Source organism: Medicago sativa, chromosome 1 (assembly GCF_051527215.1).
Source record: "Medicago sativa cultivar Bolivia chromosome 1, Bolivia_mono, whole genome shotgun sequence".
In the NCBI taxonomy this organism is placed as follows: Eukaryota; Viridiplantae; Streptophyta; class Magnoliopsida; order Fabales; family Fabaceae; genus Medicago; species Medicago sativa.
The window spans coordinates 17,114,426-17,136,425 of NC_140749.1; the positions used below are offsets into that span (position 1 = coordinate 17,114,426).

General features: G+C 31.4%; 3 protein-coding genes and 1 long non-coding RNA gene across 4 annotated transcripts; 2 read left to right on the top strand and 2 right to left on the bottom strand.

The window, feature by feature from the left end:
• Positions 1 to 3,938: 3,938 nt before the first annotated feature.
• Positions 3,939 to 8,091, top strand: LOC146953180 (BTB/POZ domain-containing protein At1g21780-like). Its single transcript, XM_085708254.1, has 4 exons — positions 3,939 to 4,170; positions 4,253 to 4,410; positions 6,903 to 7,018; positions 7,286 to 8,091. Exons 1-4 carry the CDS (start codon positions 4,058 to 4,060, stop codon positions 7,883 to 7,885), a joined length of 987 nt encoding a protein of 328 aa, XP_085564380.1. The 5' UTR covers positions 3,939 to 4,057; the 3' UTR covers positions 7,886 to 8,091.
• An 80-nt stretch (positions 8,092 to 8,171) lies between these two features.
• On the top strand, positions 8,172 to 9,400 carry LOC146953181 (uncharacterized). Its single transcript, XR_015008296.1, has 2 exons — positions 8,172 to 8,333; positions 8,794 to 9,400. It is a non-coding gene; the product is annotated as an uncharacterized LOC146953181 (long non-coding RNA).
• Positions 9,401 to 14,707: 5,307 nt separating this feature from the next.
• On the bottom strand, positions 14,708 to 15,334 carry LOC146953182 (uncharacterized). Its single transcript, XM_085741086.1, has 2 exons — positions 15,163 to 15,334; positions 14,708 to 15,063 (listed from the first exon to the last, which is right to left on the bottom strand). Exons 1-2 carry the CDS (start codon positions 15,332 to 15,334, stop codon positions 14,708 to 14,710), a joined length of 528 nt encoding a protein of 175 aa, XP_085597212.1.
• A 3,668-nt stretch (positions 15,335 to 19,002) lies between these two features.
• LOC146953183 (uncharacterized) lies at positions 19,003 to 19,590 on the bottom strand. Its single transcript, XM_085741097.1, has one exon. The coding sequence runs from the start codon at positions 19,588 to 19,590 to the stop codon at positions 19,003 to 19,005; it is 588 nt and encodes a 195-aa protein (XP_085597223.1).
• Between the last annotated feature and the right edge of the window lie 2,410 nt (positions 19,591 to 22,000).

Sequence of the window (22,000 nt, forward strand, 5' to 3'; positions counted from 1 at the left end):
TATATTCTTGCATAATATTGTTGATTGTATGACCATTGGATCTGAATCTAAAGTCAATTGTGTTTAGATGTAACAACTCTACATTTTTGTTAGATGAATACTAGCACTCACTCATTTGTTGATTGAAATTAACATATGTTCCACCACTTTGTGGTGGTTCAATTTTTAAAGCATAGATTCACAATGATTTAAACCAATAAGAGAATGAGTATTAGAGAAGGTGTTCAAAAGAAAGTGTTGTTAGCATTACTCTTTTTGTTATAATGTGTATTTTTGTAGGGATTTAGATGGATGTGCGTTTTCATGGTGGATCACATTATACAGTAGTAGAGGCTTTTTTTTTTCTAAACCACACTGCCCCCCATAAGACTTTATTATTAGTAATTGAGCTACTATCTCGTATGGTCACAAGACAAAATATATAATATTTAAATAAACAAACAATATAAGAAACATCAACAAATTATATAGTGTTTATAGAATAATTAGATCGTCTACCTGTGTGACACACGGGTCTTATATGTTAATATATGTTACAATATATAAATATTTATTCGAAAACATATCAACATTAAAAACAGTATATTAACAATTGAAAAAAAAATATACATCATCTACATTAGTCAAATTCAAAAAGACTTTTAAAAAAATTGAATAGGTTTCAAACTCACACACCATAGACCAATGTTGACAAATTGAATGGAGAATGGTCAAGTCACCGTTTTTATTTTTTGGAGTTTATAGATATTTAAGTATAAGAAATATTGAAGATTAATACGGTAGCGTCACTGTACATCGAAGGTATGTGCTTGAACATCACAATCTTTATTTTTTTCAAGGAGGTATAACATCCCAAACTTGTATAGATATTTTTTCCTTGATTAATTCTACTCTAGAAGCCCACATAAAATTGACATTAAAAATGGTATACTCAAATATAAGCGTAACATTCTCTACTTGATTTGGAACTATCCAATTGAATTTAGGCTATTATATATAAGTAAAAACAATTAAAGTTGAGAGTGTATTGGCAACTGAAACTGCAAATTGAAGTAGAATGTTTTGTTTTTAATATTAATATTTCATTCTTAAGCAATTGAATATATCCATTTAATCAATTCAATGTTATTGTCTCTCCATTATTAAAATAATTGTTTTTATTACCTTATGTACATGATGAGCTCAATATGATTTTATTGTGAGTGAGAGGCAAAATTGAAATAAGGTTGTAAAAATAAGGGTAAAGTAGACAAATTGAGTATTAGGGTTAGAGAATAGGGTTTGGAGACTTAGTAGAAAAAAAACTTCTATGTGGTAATCGTAAGAAAAAAAATAATAATGAAAAAGAACCGTTATGTGGTAATTGAAAGAAAGAATAATAATGAAAAGCAACTGCTATAAAAAAAAAAAGGAATTGCAATTGCGTTAGTGACTTTTAAAAAAAATAAACTTTTCATGTGCTAACTGATTCAATTCCTTGCAGACATTTTTTTTTCATAAAAATTAATTAGATCCGTCAAAAAGGGCGGGGTAATGGTTATTAGTTTCAATTGCATGATGGTGAGAAATAATTTAGGGATTGTGAGATTGAAAGAAATAGGACCTAAGATTTATGTTGAATACATAACATTGAAACATTCATATGTCATAAAAAATATTAGTGCTTTGGTGGCAAGAGTTGTGAATTGAAAGCAGGTGGTACCGGTTCGATCTGTATTAGAGTTAGGGAATACAATTTGGAGACTTAATAAGATTTATATATATAGATAGATAGATAAACCATTTTTTCCCCTTCTTCTCATTGAAGGAACCTTAATGTGACTTAGTAACAAAGAAATAGTTGAAATAACTTAAATAAGCTAATGTATCATCAAATTAAAGTTGTTTTATTTTCTCATATTAAAAGTTGAAAATGACAAAATCATCAAATGTGAGTTTCATAAACTTTTGGCTATGAGGGAGAAGTCTTCACTAGGTTGGATCAACATATTAAACTAATAGGAATCATACAAGTGAGATTGGATACCCCATCTTCATCAAAATCTTAAGACATTAATTTTATAGATCTTCTTACTTATATTTTACTTAATCTAAACTCTTCTATCCAATGCGAGACTTAAACTAACACATTGTAAAACATAAAAGTTGCTTAACTTTTCTATCATTAGATTAAAATATGTTTATGCTCCACAAATGTGATGTCATATTTGGGAAGCCACTTAACCGTGGTTATAGAACCATATTTTAATTCCTTACATTTCTTTTTTGAAGGACCTTACAAATTTGTTATTAGAGATACATCTTAAAGTTTGCTTCGTCTGAGCACATAAAATTCACAACGTACGCAGTTTAAATATTTAGCGGATTTTCTCATAGATTTTTTTTTTCTTTTCATAAAAGCGTTATATTAGTTGAAATAATTTTTATTTAATATTTTACATATTTCACAATATTGTCAATGTAATTGATTTTTATATAACTACTACAATGTCTTTTGCTAGTTAGATTGAAACAACAACTTTTAAACATTCAAAAAATTGAATATACATTTTCTTGCTATTTCCCAAAAGAATATTACTATTTTAATTTCGTTAACGTTAATTGCTTTAACAAATGCCTAAGACCATCCTCAATAGGAGGATCTCTTCCTTTAAAAACCCGATACTTATGAGGCACCCTCATTGATTAACAGTAATTTTGGATACTTACTACGCATAAGATCTCATTTAAGCACCTTAAGTGGAACCCATAATATTTTTCAATAAAATAATAAAAAATGTATGTGTGTTTTATTGATGAAATCTATTTAAAACTTTTGTTAGAGACGCTGAATTAAGTGTTTGAATACGTTAAGTACCGAGACTCATTTAAATACTAAAAAATTAGTGTCTTCTTCATGGATGCCTAAAAATATTCTTTAACGTTTCCTTTAAAATATACTCTTTTTTGTCAAAAAAATAAATAAATTATGGGAAATGTTAACTTGTAACCTTAAGCCCATGTCCCCTTAAGGCACCTGTGGCACAAGTTAATGAGTTAAAAGTGAAAATAATTTGTTGTAATTAATGCATTTGAATTTAACTTTTGTACTTTTCATTAATTGAATGCATAAAACTCAAGAGAATGTTTCTACTTTTTGGTTGTTTAACATTTAAGACACAAGTTAACATGACCCATAATTTATATACTCCCTCTGTTTCAAAATGAGTGTCCGTTTAGGCAAAAAAAATTGTTTCAAAATGAATGTCACCTTCAGTTTTCAATGCAATAATAATTTTTTCTTTTCAATTGTACCCTTCAATTAATACTATGTTACACTACTTCCAAAGTATTATTTTTTCTTGGCTTAATTACACTTTTGGCCCCCTAAGTTTTTCAAAGTTGTGATTTTGGCCCCCTAAAAAAAACAACTCTTTCCAAGCCCCCTAAGTTTACTTTCTGTTGCAATTTTAGCCCCTCGTGCCAATTTTTGCCCCCTAAGTTTATTTTTTGACTCAAAATTAGGGAGCCTGGAAAGTAAACTTAAGGGGCTAAAATTGCAACAGAAAGTAAACTTAGGGGGCTTGAAAAGAGTTGTTTTTTTAGGGGGCCAAAATCACAACTTTGGAAAACTTAGGGGGTCAAAAGTGTAATTAAGCCTTTTTTCTTTAATGGAAAACTAACCAATAGTTGATTATGATAATTTGGTAAAATTGCTATGACATTTGACTACTTTATTTCATTCTTTAATCTGTGTACAATTGTCTAAAGCGACACTCATTTTAAAACGGAGGGAGTATTATTTTTTAATATGCCACGTGAATCGTTTTAATATGCCACGTGAATCGTGATGTCTTATGTATCAAGCATCAAGATTTGTTAGGATGGACTTAACTTGAGTGAACGGTGCATACCAGCTTGGCAGCTTATTGAAAACTTTTGACTTTATAGACGAAGACACAGTCCAACAAACATGTATCTGTCTGGTCTAGTGCGTTAGGTTGCGTTAGGAGGAACTAACTCATTTCATCATGAGTCAATGTTAATTAACAATTCCTGAAACAAAACAAAACAAAACATGGGAGATTCGAAGGTAGAAACAATTTCCCGATTAGCTCAATGGAAAATCGACAACTTCGGACCCTGTTCTTACAAGAAATCAGACCCTTTCAAACTTGGTATTTGGAACTGGTAACTAATCACAAACGTTGTTGATTTCAATTATACTATGTTGAATTTTTGGGTTGTTATTTTACTATGTTGTTGTTTTCAGGTATTTGTCGATAGAGAGAAACAGGTATTTGTATATTCATCTATTTCCTGAACCTTCGCGTGTTTCTAAGGAACAGCCTCCTATTGCTCGTTTCATTCTTCGTGTTTCCAATACTGCTTCTTCTTCTTCTTCCTCTCGCAAATTTTACATTTCCCCTGGTTAGTATGTTATCTCTTCTTTTCTTGTTTTCATCTTTTTGAAGTTTGTTCAATTGTATAATATATGCACTTTATGCGACTGAATCACTATTTTGATCATTGGGGTAATAGTCAGTTTGGTCCGTGAATGTGTAACAAGGAGCCACAATAGTTCTTCAATGTATCAAAATTTCAAAATAGTCCCTGTGTCACACTTTTTTGACTAACAAAGTGAACAATCAATGACTATTTTGAAATTTCGATACATTGAGGGACTATTGTGGCTACTTGTTACACATTGAGGAACCAAAATGACTATTATCCGTTTGATGATTATAATATCAGTTCGTCTTGGAAAATCCAAGTCCTACATCGTTGAAAGATAGTGTCTGATTAGAGTTTATAAAGAGTGACATCTTTCACCTTACAAAAGCCGGTTTTGTAAAGATGAGTTAGGCTCGACATAAAAATTATATGTCAATTTGGTTCTCCTTGAATTTTATTAGTAGAATTATTTTAATTCTTTTGTTAATAAAAAGTTTAGGTGAGTTGGGTTCCGGGGTTGACTTGGGGTCAAGGCTTACAAATCACCCAACAAAGAGATTCACACGCGGGCAACGAGAGTTGTACCCACGCTCTTGTGGAATATGAATCCAATTCCTTACCAACTGAGTTGGGCTTCGAGGCTGAATAGGGGTCAAGACAGGTCTCAAAGCTTACAAATCACCCACCAAATAGATTCGCACGTTGACAACACGGGCTATACCAACGCCCTTGCGTATATGAGTCCAACTCCTTACCAACTGAGCCAACCTTTATTGGCTATTAGTAGGATTATTAGCAGTAGGGTTGTACTGCAATCTTATATATAGGACCGGAGGTAGTATTAAGAAGTTTAGGTGAGTTGGGTTCTAGGGCTAACTAGGGGTTAAGGGTTACCGATCACCCATCAAAGAGATTCTCATGCGGGCAACGAAAGTTGTGCCCACGCCCTTGCGGGATGTGAATCCAACTCCTTACCAACTGAGTATATGGATTCCTCCACTAATGATAGTTTACTGAATGAAGGTTTTTTATGACGGCGAGACTAAATTGACTTGTGATTTTCAATTTATGGGATGATTTTGTTGTTTCATAAATTTTGAGAACTAGATTGGTGATTCACTCTACAGCTTTAATCCTGTTTTATTGTCTTTCCTTTTGCTTGATACTAAGACTTTAAGTTATCACGTAAAACCTCATTTCCTCTAACTCTCGATCCGTGTTTGAAAGGGATAATGTTTGGGGGGTTTGACTCCTCTGAAGTGAGTAAAGAGTAAAGTGTGATAATTAAGGGTTCTTATTGTAGGGTAAGATTTAGTTTTAGATTATTTTTCCCCATTGGTTCTTTAGTCCTTACTACGATACTAAGGAAATACTCAAGAAGGGTGTCCAGAAGAGACTGATTTTTGGGTGGGGATATATACAAATTTACTGTCTACTGTTTAGATATTTTAATCATACCTCTTAAACTGTTGCGGAGGGAAAAGAGAGGTATTGAATGGAATGCATTTTAGGTTGTTTGATTTTCTTTATTCCTATTGTTGTATGTTAACAATCTAAATGATGACGTCTGGTAAATTACGGGCATTATGTTCTGCCTGCATCTGCATTCACTGTCGTGATCTTTATAATGTATTACAAAAAAATGCTTCTGGATCTGGAAGTCTAACAAACTCTTAAACAAACCCTGCATCATCTGACGAATCCTGCTTATTATTGTATCCCTTGCCCCAGGCAGCAGGGGATAGCCATAATATTGTTTAGATCTTACAACACTCAAGTTTCGTATCAGGAAACCTGCAGGATAATATAAAGTACATAAATTAAGCTGCACATAAAGGGCAGCCCAGTGCACTAAAGCTCCCGCATATGCAGGGTTCGGGAAGGGGTCCCACCATTTGGTGTATAGCCTTACCCTTGTTTTCACACAAGAGGTTGTTTCCAGGACTTGAACCCGTAACCTTTCAGTCACGTGACAACAACTTTACTGTTGCGCCAAGGCTTCCCCGTACATAAATTAAGCTGCACATACACAACAAAATTAAGAAATGTTGTAGCTATATTTAAATAGAGAATTGGATGAACTAGAGATTTCCACGAGCTAATAATCTCAAAGTGATGCACATTTAACCCAACATTGTAGTTTTTTTTATCACCAAAAAAAGAAGTTTATGCGGTAAACTCATATGGAGCCGCTTGTTTAGGACTTCAAAGTGAAGTATATTTAGTCACCAATTGTAGATCTATCTAGTGACCTGTCTTGGGTTTATAGATATATGCGACTGTACAGTCCCTCTCTTTTGTTTACTAAATTTACTATATACCAACAATAAATACAGAGCTAATTTTGCGTCAGCAGCACCTTAAATTTGCAAAAAATAAGTTTGATATTGTATTCAGTAGTGCCACTTCAAGATTGTATGGTGAAATGCTGATAGAGGTTGTATTTATATGTCCCTGTAATGCCACAGTTCATGAAAGGGTGCTTAGAACCTGTGATGACTTTGTCTGGCCTGTGGATACTACATTCCTTGGTCGCTTGATTATTGATGTTGAATTTCTAGACCTCAAGATCCATCCTCTAAATGTGAGTCTCTAATTTGTATAATCTTCGTCACTATGTTAATAGTACAATGTTGATGTAACTAGATATAATATGGCCTATTTATAAATATATTGCATTTTATCCGTTCTATAACTATCTATTTGTATATAAAATACTAGTATTGTTTTGAGTTACTTAACAGGATAGTGTTTTTTGAATTTGAATAGCTTGCATTGCCCTCAGCGAACCTCTGAACTAGTGTTAAATTGTTGCTTTTTAACTTCTTTTTTTTTTCCAACTGAGAGTCAGGGTGGAGAAGCCAGTTCCATATGGCCATCTGATGGAAAACTGCATTCTGTTGCAACTCAAAACACTCTCCGATGCCTCTCTCGTATGCTTGACGAAGTTATACATGCTGACCTCACCATTATAACCGCAGATGGTACACTTAAGGCTCATAAAGCAGTTATGTCCGCAACCTCTCCTGTGTTTCAGGCCTCGTATCACAACAGCAGCGAAGACAAAGAGTCGTCTACAATCCACATAGAAGACATGTCACAAGAATCCTGCACGGCCCTTCTGAGATACATGTATGGAACAATAAAACCCGAAGATTTCTGGAAGCACAGGCTGGCATTGCTTGGAGCAGCTAATAAATACGACATCGGTGATCTCAAAGACGCATGCGAGGAAAGCCTACTTGAAGATCTTAACTCAGGAAATGTTCTTGATAGGCTTAATGAGGCTTGGTTGTACCAGCTGCACAAGTTGAAGAAAGGATGCTTTGCATTCTTGTTTGATTTCGGTAAGATATATGATGTTAGAGATGAAATAAATATGTTTTTTCGTCATGCAGACCGGGAGCTCATGCTGGAGATGTTTCAAGAAGTGCTTACGATTTGGAAATAGGTTATGTCATTGTACTATATCGGCACACTCGTATCTTGTAGTATGATATGGATTATGTGTATAATCATGCTTTTACTTTGTATTATAGTACTGGATTGTATTATTCTGTAGATAGTACTGTTCCGTCTCTCAACAACCTATCTGTTAAGATGTCAAATGTGTTGTTATTTAGTTATATAAGTGGCAAGTTGATTTTGGTTGGTTTATATATTTTTGCTTGTTTCTTAAATTAATCAAATAATAACGTGTCTTGGGAAGCTCTAACTTAACACTATCTTTGGTACAGGTAAAAGCTATGAAGCATGAACACGGACACCGACACACTGACACCAATAATAATTTGAGAATAAAACGATAATCATAGGTGTCAGTGTCGTGTTGGTGTTGGACTCTGACGTGTGTCTGACACTGGGATACACCTAATGTGAGGAGTGTTTGTGCTTCATAGGTAAATATCTTTTATTTTGAGGTCAAATTGTTTTCTATGTGATGACTTCCAAAACTCCTGCATCCTTTATGAGTTGTTGCATATGTCATTTCATGTACTTATGTGTTTGTTTATTATAGAGTCTACTTTTTTTAGTAGATGAAATTTCTTTATTTTATTATGTATTTGCTAGTTCCTTTGTATTTAGAAGTTTTCCAACTAGTATGACTGAGAGCAAATCTAAATTCATATTCAATATATATTCATGGTAATCAACTATTTAATATGTATTCATGATACACATAATCTCATAAGTATAAAGGAAGTTTATAAAATGTTATTATGAACTTCTAAAGACTAGAATACTTAACCAAAAAAAAAAAACAAACTATGTGTATCAATTCAATTATACTTTCCTGGAAAAAATAAAATTCTGATTTGAAAATATGATCATTGAATTTCGGAACGACACAATGGACAGGAATATAATCGATTGCTAATGCAACACTGCATAAGCCACCGAGCAACACACTGTTGATGGAAAACATGCATGCACTTGGTACGAACAATGCCTGGTACTTCTGTTTCATTGTAAAACTCCTTCAAACAAATTGAGCATTGTTCCATTGAACAAGAGGTATCTGCAATGTCTTCCACTTTGATCTTCTCCAACGAATTCATGACATTTGTTACATCGTGAACAGTAACATTCATCTCCAATATACGACGTCCTTCGATGTTGACCGTAATCATATTTCTCGCATACTCACCCATGCGAAGTAAAGCATGCTTCAACACTTCGGAAGGAATAGGCACGATGGAGAAAGTGTTGAGTAAAAACATATTTGTAAAACTATTAGGATTCGAGCATTCGGATACATCATATTTGCTCAAGATGCTACCAGGAATCAAGAAGTAATAGCATATGAATGATGTGGATTGACAGTGGTAAAATCTAATGTAGAAATAAGATTTGTTAGAGGATGTCATGGATGATATCAATGACATGAGTGATTCTATAGTAAGGTTAAGGAAATTGATTTTCCTTTTTTGTTGATAAAATAAAATGGTTAAGGAATTTGATGTTAGTTGGTATTTTGTTTTTGTTTTTATAGAGGAACAATTTCAAGACTCCAGATTAGTCAAGGAAAACTAATATTGGTTGTTACAAAAAAAAAAACTAACTTTTAGAAACAACATCTTTTAATCCCCTTCGGAGACATCCGATAAAATTGATACGATGCAGAGAAACAACATCTTTTAGTGAAAATTGCATTGGAACGTAACGTTTCCTTGTGCTTTCAGTGTGTGTAGGTCATTTCATAACATGGAAGCTGTGAAGCCCCGATACTTCAAAATGGATGACGTACCGTATCCCCTGCGTATCCTGCACCGATATCTGCCCGATACTTGCCGATACGTATCCGGAGAGTATCCAAATATTAAATTTTAATTTTGAAAAAAATAATTATCCGATACTTTCCGATACGCACAGATACTTGTGTTTTTTTATATGATTTTGATTTCTGTTTTTTTTTTTAAAAAAAAAATAAGAATAAAAACATTATATTACTATAATATATATACATTTCATTTATCTTTCTTTGGTGCCAGTACGACCCACACCACACCACACAATCAATTGCATCTTCCCCTTTCTAAAAAATTAGGGTTTCAACTTTTTCTTCCAAAGTGGTCGCCGTCCACTTTGGCCATTGTCGAACTACTCGGCCATTTTCTTGTCAAGGAAAGAAGATGGATATAAAAAAGGACAATCAAGAATGTGGGACATTAGTTATAAAAATAGTTATAATTATTATCGTAGCCTGGTTTCTTGTGTTTGTTAATATATTTGCATATTAAAAAAATAGTTATAATTATATTGTACATTTAATTATATAATTTTTTTATTAACGTATCCCAGGCGTATCGTATCTTGATTTTTGAAATTTTTCCGTATCAACGTATCGGTGCAGTATCGTATCCGTATCGTATCTCGTATCTGGGCTTCACAGCATGGAAGTCAAATTCATGGTTGTGAAAATCTACGTTCACAATGGACAAATCTGTTGGTTCAAGTGTAGAATGGTATATTATGCTATTTGGTGAGGGTGTACTTTTATATCTAGGTACCCTCCATCTGTTTTAAAGGAAAAAGAATAAAATTGTGGACAGATTTAAGAGGAAAACTAAAAAAGGTGTTTTGAAAATTGATCGTTTTAAGTATGTTCATCTTTTTTAATCATTTTTAAAATTTATCATTTTTTTAGTTATATGTATTCTATAACTTCTTTATGATTTCTTTTATAAGATAAAATTATCCTTCTTTGAAAACGAATTGTTATTTAAATTTTATACCCATTTATGAAAAAAAAAGTGATTTGAAAAGATTGTAACAATTGTGTCGAAAAGAAAAGATTGTAGCCATTATTTAAGGTTCAAAAGTACATAATGATTTAAGTTTTTGGTGCATTTGGAACGATACATGGATTTTGACTGATTTTTTTACTTTTAATTATATCCTATACAAATTTATCTATAAAAATATTATATTGTTGATGTCATTTTTTAAGGCAAAAGATCTGGTGCAGATTGGTTACCTGCTGCATAACCTTGATCATATATTAATTTCAACAAAAAAAGTACTCTCTCGTTCTTTTTTAAGTGTATTTTTAGAAAATTAACACCAAAATAGCGATGTATATTTTTGCACATTTTCTTCCTATTATAACCTCATTTTAATCCACCAATAAATTTCTACTTTCTTGCACACACTTTATCTTTCCAATAAATTTAATATGTTGTCTTTATCTCGTAACAAACAATTGTCAGTTATTATCTTTTTCCCAACAAATTCCTATTTTTTTGAGCACTCTCCCTCTCATAACAAACAATTGTCAATTTTCTAAATATTGTCCACATCTTTTTTAATTATTTTAAGTCAATATAAAAATTATATTGATGAAACTTCTTCTTCTTCATTGTCATCTTGTTCTTGTTCTTATATTTTGTCATATGAGTTTTTAACTATTGCTCCCTCTTCACCTCTCATTAGTAGTTCCAATGAGTCTTCCACTTTTTCTTCTTTTTGAACATTCATGGAATATTTTATTTTTCTTCTCTCAAATATGTTCTTTTACTTTGCACTTGAAAATGAAATTTTTAACAATTCCTACTCATCTTATTTATAAAATTTTAACTCTTCTTGGAACCATTATTTGTTACAAAATTTTGTTTAAATTTGAAGATAACAAGAAGCAAACTTTGTTTAAAAAAAACAAACAAACTTTGTTTAAAAAAAACAAGATTTATTTTTTCAAATAGATAACATTAATTAGTTTTATTGAAAAAGATAAGAGTAATTGACAAAGAGTATAATTGACAAATCACACCCTTAAAATACCAAAAAGACAATTAAATAAGAACGAAAAATTCACCCTAAAAAGACACTTAAAAAAGAACGGAGGGAGTAGTATATATAAAGGGAATCCATACTATATATTTATACTATATGTAAAGAAAATAACATGTTTTGGCTATTTTGGGATGACTTTTTCTCTTTCCAAAATTACCCTCAACTTTCAAAACAAATAGCATATATAACAAACAAATAAGAGTTACCTATCTCTTTGCCTTTTTAAAAACAAAACAAAAAATAAGAGTGAATTTAAATATTAAAATAAAAGTTTAAAAAATACGATATGAGTATATATGTTCAGTTTTTTTTTTCATTTATCCTTTAAAACGTATAACAAAGTATATGAATATATCTATACTTACTTTTTCATTAAACCAATTATACCCTTAAACAACTTTTTCTATAAAAAAGATTGTTGTTGGTGTCATTAAATATTATGAATTTAGATTATAATTTTTAGTTATATTGTTCGTGTCATCTATACTATATATAAAGAAAACTATCCCTTTCAACACTTTTGGACTGGTTTTTTCTTTCTAAAAATACCCTCAATTTTCAATACAAATAACAAATATAACAAATAGATAAGAATAAATTTAAATATTAAAAAAAAATGTAACAAACATGATATGAATATATACATGTCTGTTTTTTTTCTTTATCATTTAAAAGTGTAACAAATTAGATGAATATATTTATACTTATTTTTTCATTATCCCAATTATACCCTTAAACAACTTTTTCTATAATAAATGTTGTTTTTTTAAGGACTACAATAAAGATTGTTGTTAGTGTCATTAAAAAAAAAATTTAGATTATATTTTTTTGTTATATTGTTGGTGTCATTGAAACAGATAATCATGGTTAGTTTGGTTTGTTATATCTTGAAAGCAAAAAAACATTAATATTGTTAGTTTTAATCAAAATCAAAATTTCATAAAAAAAAAAACCCGCTCATAATTTTCAAACGTTAGCGCAATAAAAAGCGCGGAAAGACGGACACGTGAATGCCCGTTTTTTCGCTAGTTGAAATAGATAATAATGGTTTGTTTGGTTTGTTATAATTTAAAAGTAACAAACATTTATATTTTTAGTTTTAATCAAAATTAAAATTCCATAAAAACAACACCATTCATAATTTTAATTTTTATACTTTACTTTTTATCACCCATTTACATCTGTTCCATGCTTTTGAAACAAAAAAGTGATGCCTTACAACCAGTTCTTGAGGTTGAGTACTTTTTTTCTTTCTCTGTGCAAACAATACCGTCTTCCCCATTTTCAGTCTTAACTATGTGTTTACCTTCATTGGAATATATAAGCATACAAATTTTTTCCTTAGTTCAACGAATACGAACTCCAAAACCCTCTATCTTAACGAACAATGTGTAGAATTCTTTAACTTTATCAAGGGAGTTAAATTCCAAACAACCAGTAGGACAAATATTAGGATGCTCATCAACATCATTAGCCTCATTTGACTATGAATATTCCAAATTTCCTTCTAAATCATTAGCCATGACTCATGATCTTCTAAAGGATATCCATGTAAAATTATAAAATTCACAGTACCTAAAGGATATATAAGAAAAAAAAGGAAAACCCATTAATTATGTCAAAACTAATTTAACAATGGCTAGTATAAAAAATAAAAAAGCTAAGATCCAATCTTAAAATTTTTAGTGTAGTTATCTCAATTACTTTGTATCCATATAGGTACATATATAGTTTCAGTATATTAACATGGCAGTGCATTGGTGATAATAGTTGGCCTTACAATCAGTATACTTACATCAATGATTTGAGAAAACACCAGGGCATTGGTAATAGAAAGATAAAGAAAAACAAAATAATATATAACTGAATAAAATTCACTGTTCATACTCGCATATGAAAAACAAGGATACAGAAGAATCAATTGATGTTCACGTTCACTATGGTCTCAAACCCTAGCATAGTCACCCATAAAAAGTAGAGTTTGTTCCAACACTTCATCAAGAAGCACCGAGACCATCTTAACAGTATTCCTCACAAAATCCGTCACAGTTTGCGACGGAATTTACACCCTCACAAATATCTGTCGCTAAAACCGAATTTTCTAGTAGTATAACAAGGTATTGGACAAACTATCTGGATCCACGGATTCAAAATCATCGTAATCACATAAGATGTTACGAGGAACGAGGAACGAGGAACGAGGAAGTTATAGTGGTTGAATGAAGTGGAGTGAAAGTAGTGAAGTTTAATGAGGAAACATTCATGTGATAAAAAAATTGAAGGATGGTGTCAAAGGATTCTTCAATATGGATGAAATAAGGTTCACCGGAGGACGATATGGATGATATGAATGAGATTATGAGTGATTCTTTAGTAGGGTTAAAGAATTTGAAAATTAGTGTAGTTGGCATTTCATTTATATAGAGAAAAATATTTCAAGAGTCTTGATTAGTCAAGGGGGAACATTGTTGATATATTTTCTTTTGACTCATAGCACACAATTATAGTAAAAATGTAAATATGCGGAAGAGTGAAAACTTTTTTAACAACATTTGCATTGACTATTGTTTTTTTGCCGACATATATGCACTGAAAATTCAATTCATTCAAATCTAAAATTCAAGCCATTCTTTAGTAAAAAATAAAATAAATTCAAGCCATTTCGTCAAGAAAAAAAAGTGAATGCAAATGTTGAGTAAAAATTCTAACAATTGAGTCCATCAACTTTAGTCCCGATCTATGAGAAAATTAGAAAGAAAATATTTAGGGCCTGTTTTAAACACTTTTTGTTTTTAGTTTTCAAAATATGTTTCAAAAATTAAAAACCAAAACACAATTTAGTTGTTTCAGTTTTTTAGTCCCCAACATTTAAAAAATCAAAACTCTTTTCAAAACTTATATTTTAAAAATAGTTTTTTTTTTTGGTTACAAAGGATAAAGAAAAGCAGGAAAAAAAACAAAAAGAAGGCAAAAACAACAGCTAGCCACGAGGGAAGAGAGTTCCCCAAGCATCATCCCTTAGGAGAGGAAGCAAACCGTCGGAAGGGGTGGCATGATTAGACAAGGCTGAGTCCATGGAAGCTCCCAACTTAGCAAGGAAGTCAGCGCAGTGGTTACCCTCACGAAGAGTGTGCAAGATAGGAGTGTTTCCTAGCCGAACCAGATCCTTGATGTCTTGAATAAGAGTGGCATAAGCATGATAAACCATGGCAGGCCCGTTGATGAGGCTGATGCAGTGGAGAGAGTCAGAGTAGCACACAACATCAATAATGTTCAAGTTTCGAGCCAGCTGCAAACCCATAAGAATGGCGTGAAGTTCAGCAAACAGAATGTCATCTGAGTGATCAATATGGCCAGAAAAACCAGAGATGAAAAAACCAGCATTGTTCCTAATTAGGCCCCCAAAACCGGTTCATTGAGGATTATCAAGACAACTTCCGTCCACATTAAGAATGTAGCAAGAATGGTTGAAGCAATTCCACTTGACAACCCGGTCCTCAGCAGCAGAAACAGGAAAGAGGTGGAAAGATCTCCGAATAACATTAACCGTGTCTTGGATATTGAAAGAAATGCGATGAAGCGACCAAACCTCAGAACTAAAACACATTGAGTTGCAATATCTCCAAATCCACCATAAGGTTCAGCAAAGAGGATTTATCAAACAAGTTTTTAATTTTTAAACTTTTAAAAACTAGAAAAGAGTTTTTGAAAAGTATTTCAAACAAGCCCTTAGTTTTTGAGAAAAAATAAAATCAACTTTCAGTCCGTTTTTAATTTTTAAACTTTTAAAAACTAGAAAAGAGTTTTTGAAAAGTATTTCAAACAAGCCCTTAGTTTTTGAGAAAAAATAAAATCAACTTTCAGTCCATGAGTAAAATAAAACAACTTTTAGTCCATGAGTAAAATAAAACAACTTTTAGTCCGTATTCACATTTTGTATAGTTGATAAAAGAGAGATAGAGGAAATAAAGGAGAGTGAAATGAAGAGATTAGTAAGTACTTTGGTATGAGATAGAAAGATGAAGAGATTAGTAAGTACTTTGGTATGAGATAAAAAGAAAGAAAATTATGATATAAAAGAAATACATGTATTAATAAAATAAATATATGAGAAACCTACAAGTTCATATTGTTAACCAGCTTCAAACAATTTTGCAACCTAAATTTCAAGGAACCAACTATATTGAATTAAAGGCAAGCAAAACTAACTTTGAATCAGGGGAGCAGCAGGGCCTAGGTTTGAGCAAAACAACCAAAACATATGCTTTCTTTGTTCATGAAGATCCCACTAAATGCTGCTTGATCATGATTCTTTACAGCAGCACCATCAACGTTTGCTTTTATACAGTTGAGATTGGGAAGGGACCAGATCACTTCCTTGATGATAGGAGTTTTTTTTTTTTTCTTTTTCTGTGGGGGTGTATATCAACCCTAAGAGCTTTCAAGATGATGAAATCAGTTATATATGCTGATAACAGTTGATTGAGCATAAATTTTACGCATTGAGCATAATTTTTATTGCAGCAGCTTTCCATAGGGACTCCATCAAACTTCTCCACAAGGTTTTTAGCTGGTGGAACCATTTCTTTTGACACCGTAGATAGGCTATACTCTTTGGACTAACCATTTCATGATTATGAAAATGGTTAATACTTTTAAGGGTTAATTATGTAAATGATCCATATAAAAATTCAGATGTTTTTTTTATCACACTTTTTAATCTTTGTAATATTTTGATTTAGCTTATACAACTGAAATTATGAATATTTATACGGATCGTTTACTTAATTACTTTACTTTTTATCACCCATTTACATCTCTTCCATGCTTTTGAAACAAAAAGTGATGCCTTACAACCAGTTCTTGAGGTTGAGTACCTTTTTATTTTTTTCTTTGTGCAAACAATGCCGTCTTTCCCATTTTCAGTCTTAACTAATGTGTTTACCTTCATTGGAATATATAAGCATACAAATTTTTTCCTTAGTTCAACGAATACGAACTCCAAAACCCTGTTTCTTAGCGAACAATGTGTAGAATTCTTTAATGTTATCAAGGGAGTCAAATTCCAAACAACCAGTAGGACAAATATTAGGATGCTCATCAACATCATTAGCCTCATTTGACTATGAATATTCCAAATTTCCTTCTAAATCATTAGCCATGTCTCATGATCTTCTAAAGAATAACCATGTAAAATTATAAAATTCACAGTACCGAAACGATATATATAAAAAAAGGAAAAACCATTAATTATGTAAAAACTAATTTAACAATGGCTAGTATATATCCAAACAAAAGCTAAGATCAAATCTTCGAATTTTTAGTGTAGTTATCTCAATTACTTTGTATCCATATAGGTACACATATAGTTTCAGTATATTAACATGGCAATGCATTAATGATATAATAGTTGGCCTTACAATCAGTATACTAACATCAATGATTTGAGAAATAGAAAGATAAAGAAAAACAAAATAATATATAATTGAATAAAATTCACCGTTCCTACTCGCATATGAAAAACAAGGACACAAAAAAATCAATTACTGTTCAAGTTTACTATGGTCTCAAACCCTAACAGTGCTTCGAACAGGAGTTCGTTTGCCGAGTTTAATACTAATGTTTTTGAGAAATGATATTTGTGCAAATATTTCTAAACAACATTCGTGACAAAAGCAAATAGAGAGAAAATTGTCTCAAAAGTTGTTTAAATATAGTTGTACAAATATCATTTCTCAATCATTTCTCAATATTCAATTATATATGCTGTTAACAACTTACCATCACTCTAATTATAGTTTTAAATTATTTTGGTCAGATAAGAAACCTTGAAGGAGATTTAGAGAGGTTTCAGGTTCAATCCACTCAAACTAACATTTCTCCCACCCCTCTACAAATTGCCTATAAAAAATTCTAATTATATATATATATATATATATATATATATATATATATATTAAAAGATAATGGTTCAACGCTATCACCTCTCCCTTAAAAAAAACTAAATAATTAAAAATCATATATTCATTGATATTTTGATAAACAATATATATGATCAAAATAAATTATGTTAATGTTATATATTGTCCAATTGCGACATGTATTTTGAAACAAAAAGAGTATTAAATTAGTGAGTTTTGGGTTCGTAGAGTTTGAACCCTGAAAATTCTGATTAATTTTACTTCGTTGTATGTCCCTTAGCTCCACACCAACATGACAAAGAATTTTATATACTCTACTCAAAACAACGGTCTAATGGAGAGTTACCCTCACCAAATCTACCCATCTCTTTGTAAGGATTTCTCTCATTATTAATGAAATTCTTGTTTATGTAAAAAAAATAAATCCTAGGGTGCTATTTTTCAAAAATAAAATAAAAATGATCCTAGTGTGTTATGATATGAGGTATTTGAATATTTTTAGAGAATTTGAAATTGTGTGTGATTCAACTGTAGCAATTGAATTACCATGTTGGCATTCAAATATCATGATATCATACTATATATAGATGCTGAATTATTTACTTTCTTTCGGTTATAATATGTAATAATTACTAAACCTCGACCAAAAATATTATACAATATTAGTTCAGTCAAAACAAAATCATTTACAACATTAAAATAACAAAAACAAAAAATATTTGATTGAATATATTCATGATAGTCATCGTCCATTTAATAATATGCATTTATGATAATAGCCATAGCATTGACCTTGAATAATGAAGGAGTGCTACACTTCATACCGTTCAGAGAGTATTGGCCTAATTTGGCTAGCCACTTCATGATGTGGGTGATATCTCAGTTGTTTTAGATAGTATTAAAAATATTATCGTGATGTTGATTTATAGCTAGAGTTAGAGCTAAACATTGTCTCCATTTAACTCTTTAGTGTTCTAAGTTCTAACTCTTTGTTTTGTCTTCAAAGTGGTTGACACTATGTTATGATGGGATTGAGTATCCCTTAGCTTTTGCACTCTTTAATTCAATTGCTTATTAAAAAAAAAAAACACATTTATGATAATTGTGACCTCTCATAATCAAAACAAAAATATATAAAAAGTGACTATAATAAAATTTCAAGAACAAAATTATTACGAGTTCTGAAGACTAAACTATATTCAAAAAACACCAAAATTGTTTTGCATTAATAGTTGATACAATTGAGAAACATGATAGAGGCTAAATTATTATTCTGGACTAAATTCCTTTATTCTGCAAACACATCAAATTCTATTATTCTGCAAACACATCAAATTATTATTTTAAAATTTGATCATTGAATTTGGGAACGACACATTGGGCAGGGATATTGTTGATTGGTAATGTCACAGTGCATAATCCACTTAGTAACACATTGCTCATGGAAAGCATGCATGCACTTGGTACGAACAATGTGTTGTTCTTCTGATCCACAACAAAATTCCTCCAAACAAATTGCACATTCTTTCATTGAAGAACTAGTAGCAATATCGTCCAATTTGACCTTCTCCAGGATTGTACTAGATCCCTTTTGGCCAACCAATACATCCATCTTCAATATTCTATCTCCTTCAAAGTTGACTCTGCTCATATGGCTAGCATTGTCACCCATAAGAAATAGAGCGTCTTCCAACACTTCATCAGGAAGCACCGAGAAAGCGTTGCGTAACAAGGTATTAGACAAACTATCTAGATCCACGGATTCAAAATCGTCGTAATCACATAAGATGTTACGAGGAATGATGAAGGAATAATGATTGAATGAAGGGGAGTGGAAGTAGTGACTTTTAATGAGAAAACATTCATGTGGATAAAAAAATTGTGGGATGGTGTCAGAGGATTCTTCAATATGGATGAAATAGGGTTCATTGGAGGACGACATGGATGATATGAATGAGATTATGAGTGATTCTCTAGTAGGGTTAAAGAATTTGAAGAATGGTGCCGCTGGCATTACATTTATAAAGAGAAAAATATTTCAAGAGTCATGATTAGTCAAGGGGGAACACTGTTGATTTATTTTCTTTTGACTCATAGCACACAATTATAGTTAAAATGTAAATATGCGGAAGAGTGAATACTTTTTAAAGAACATTTGCATTGACTATTGTTTTTTTGCCGACATATATGTAATGAAAATTCAATTTATTCAAATCTAAAATTCAAGCCATTCTTTGGTAAAAAAATAAAATGAATTCATGCCATTTCGTCCAAAAAAATAAAAGAGTAAATGCAAATGTTGAGTAAAATTCTAACAATTCAGTCCATCAACTTTAGACCCGATCTATGAGAAAATTAGAAAGAAAATATTTAGTTTTTGAGAAAAATAAAATCAACTTTCAGTCCATGAGTAAAACAAAACAACTTTTAGTCCATGAGTAAAATAAAACAACTTTTAGTCCTTAATTACATTTTGTATAGTTGATAAAAGAGTGATAGAGGAAATAAAGGAGAGTGGAATGAAAAGATTATAAAGTAGTTTAGTATGAGATAAAATGAAAGAAAATTATGATATAAAATAAATATATTTAAACAAAAACTTGATATAATAAAAATAAATTAAATTAATTATTTTATAAAATAAAGTAAGCACTTTATTTTTTTATAAGCCAACAGTAAAATGACATAAAAAAGAATAGTGCACAACTAAGTTGGTGGCCTACTCTAATCTGTTGTCAATTGCTCATATGTATTATTATAAAAAAGGGAAAAATTTCATAAAAACCGTGGGACATAAAACCTGACCCAATTAACAACCTAACAGACAAAACATAAAAAAAGATCCACAAAGTGGATCTAACCCTAAACAATTATACAAACGATTATTACCAAGCAGGTTTGGAAAACCAGATTATACTTGGTTTGGAAAAATGTAGACGTAGCATCTAAACTCTTTGACTTTATTCGATTTATTGCATGATTATTCCACGTGGGGTTTAGGGTGTTACAAATTTGGTATCAGAGTCATGTCGGTATAGTCCAGACCAAAACAGGGTGATTTTTCCTGTTGTATGCGAATGGTATAGGAATACCTTCGATACTTGTTTTGCTGCTTTTATCTATTGGTTGTTTTTCCTGTTGTATGCGACATGTACGGAAGTAATGTCGATACTTGTTCCGTTCTTTTAGGTCGGTTTGAGCAAAGTGGGGGAGAAAGCAGGATGCTTCAAGTGTTATAGAACCATTCAATAAAGGTATCTTTAGTGGAGAATCCCAGTTGGTTGTAATTGTGGATTGTGTTAAGTGTCTTGCTAATTTTGGTAATGTGGATTTTGCTTTGGATTTGGTGTGTTTGCCTTTGGTTCATATGGACGTGAGTTTCAGAATGGATTGAATGTTATCTTTTGGGGTTAACATTTAATTGTTTAACCAAGAGCGTGACATTCTCTAAGCGGGTCGATCAGATAGGAGAGAAGTTCTTGACCACGAAGCAAGTGAAGAAGTCTTTGGATGATGAAGCTTGCATGTTCATGATATTTTCTTCGTTGAAGGAATGTGTTGAGAAGGGAGTTGGCGATTTGCCAGTAGGGCAAGAGTTTCCATAAGTTTTTCCAAATGACATTACCGACTTACCGCCGGAGAGAGAGAGGTGGAGTTTGCGATTGATTTGGTACCAGGAACAAGTCTTATTTTCACGACACCTTATCGGATGTCCTCATAGAAATATTCAGATGTTTTTTTAGCCCTACACAAAAATAACACTTTTTAATCCTTGTAATATTTTGATTTAGCATTGATGAAAATTTTCACAAGGACTAAAAATGTTGACGAAATCATTTTCAATGACAAAAAAGTGCGATTTTTTTTAGTGACCAACTGAAATTATGAATATTTATAAAGATCGCCTACTTAATTACTTTACATTTTATAACCCATTTACATCCCTTCCATGCTTTTGAAACAAAAAGTGAGGCCTTACAACCAGTTAAAATGTAAATATGAGGAAGATTGAAAACTTTTTTAACAACATTTGCATTGACTATTGTTTTTTTTGCCGACATATATGCAATGAAAGTTCAATTCATTCAAATCTAAAATTCAAGCCATTCTTTGGTAAAAAAATAAATAAATTCAAGCCATTTCGTCAAAAAAAAAAGGGTGAATGCAAATGTTGAGTAAAAATTCTAACAATTCAGTCCATCAACTTTAGACCCATTCTATGAGAAAATTAGAAAGCAAATATTTAGTTTTTGACAAAATATAAAATCAGCTTTCAGTCCATAAGTAAAATTAAACAACTTTTAGTCCATGAGTAAAATAAAACAACTTTTAGTCCTTATTCATATTTTGTA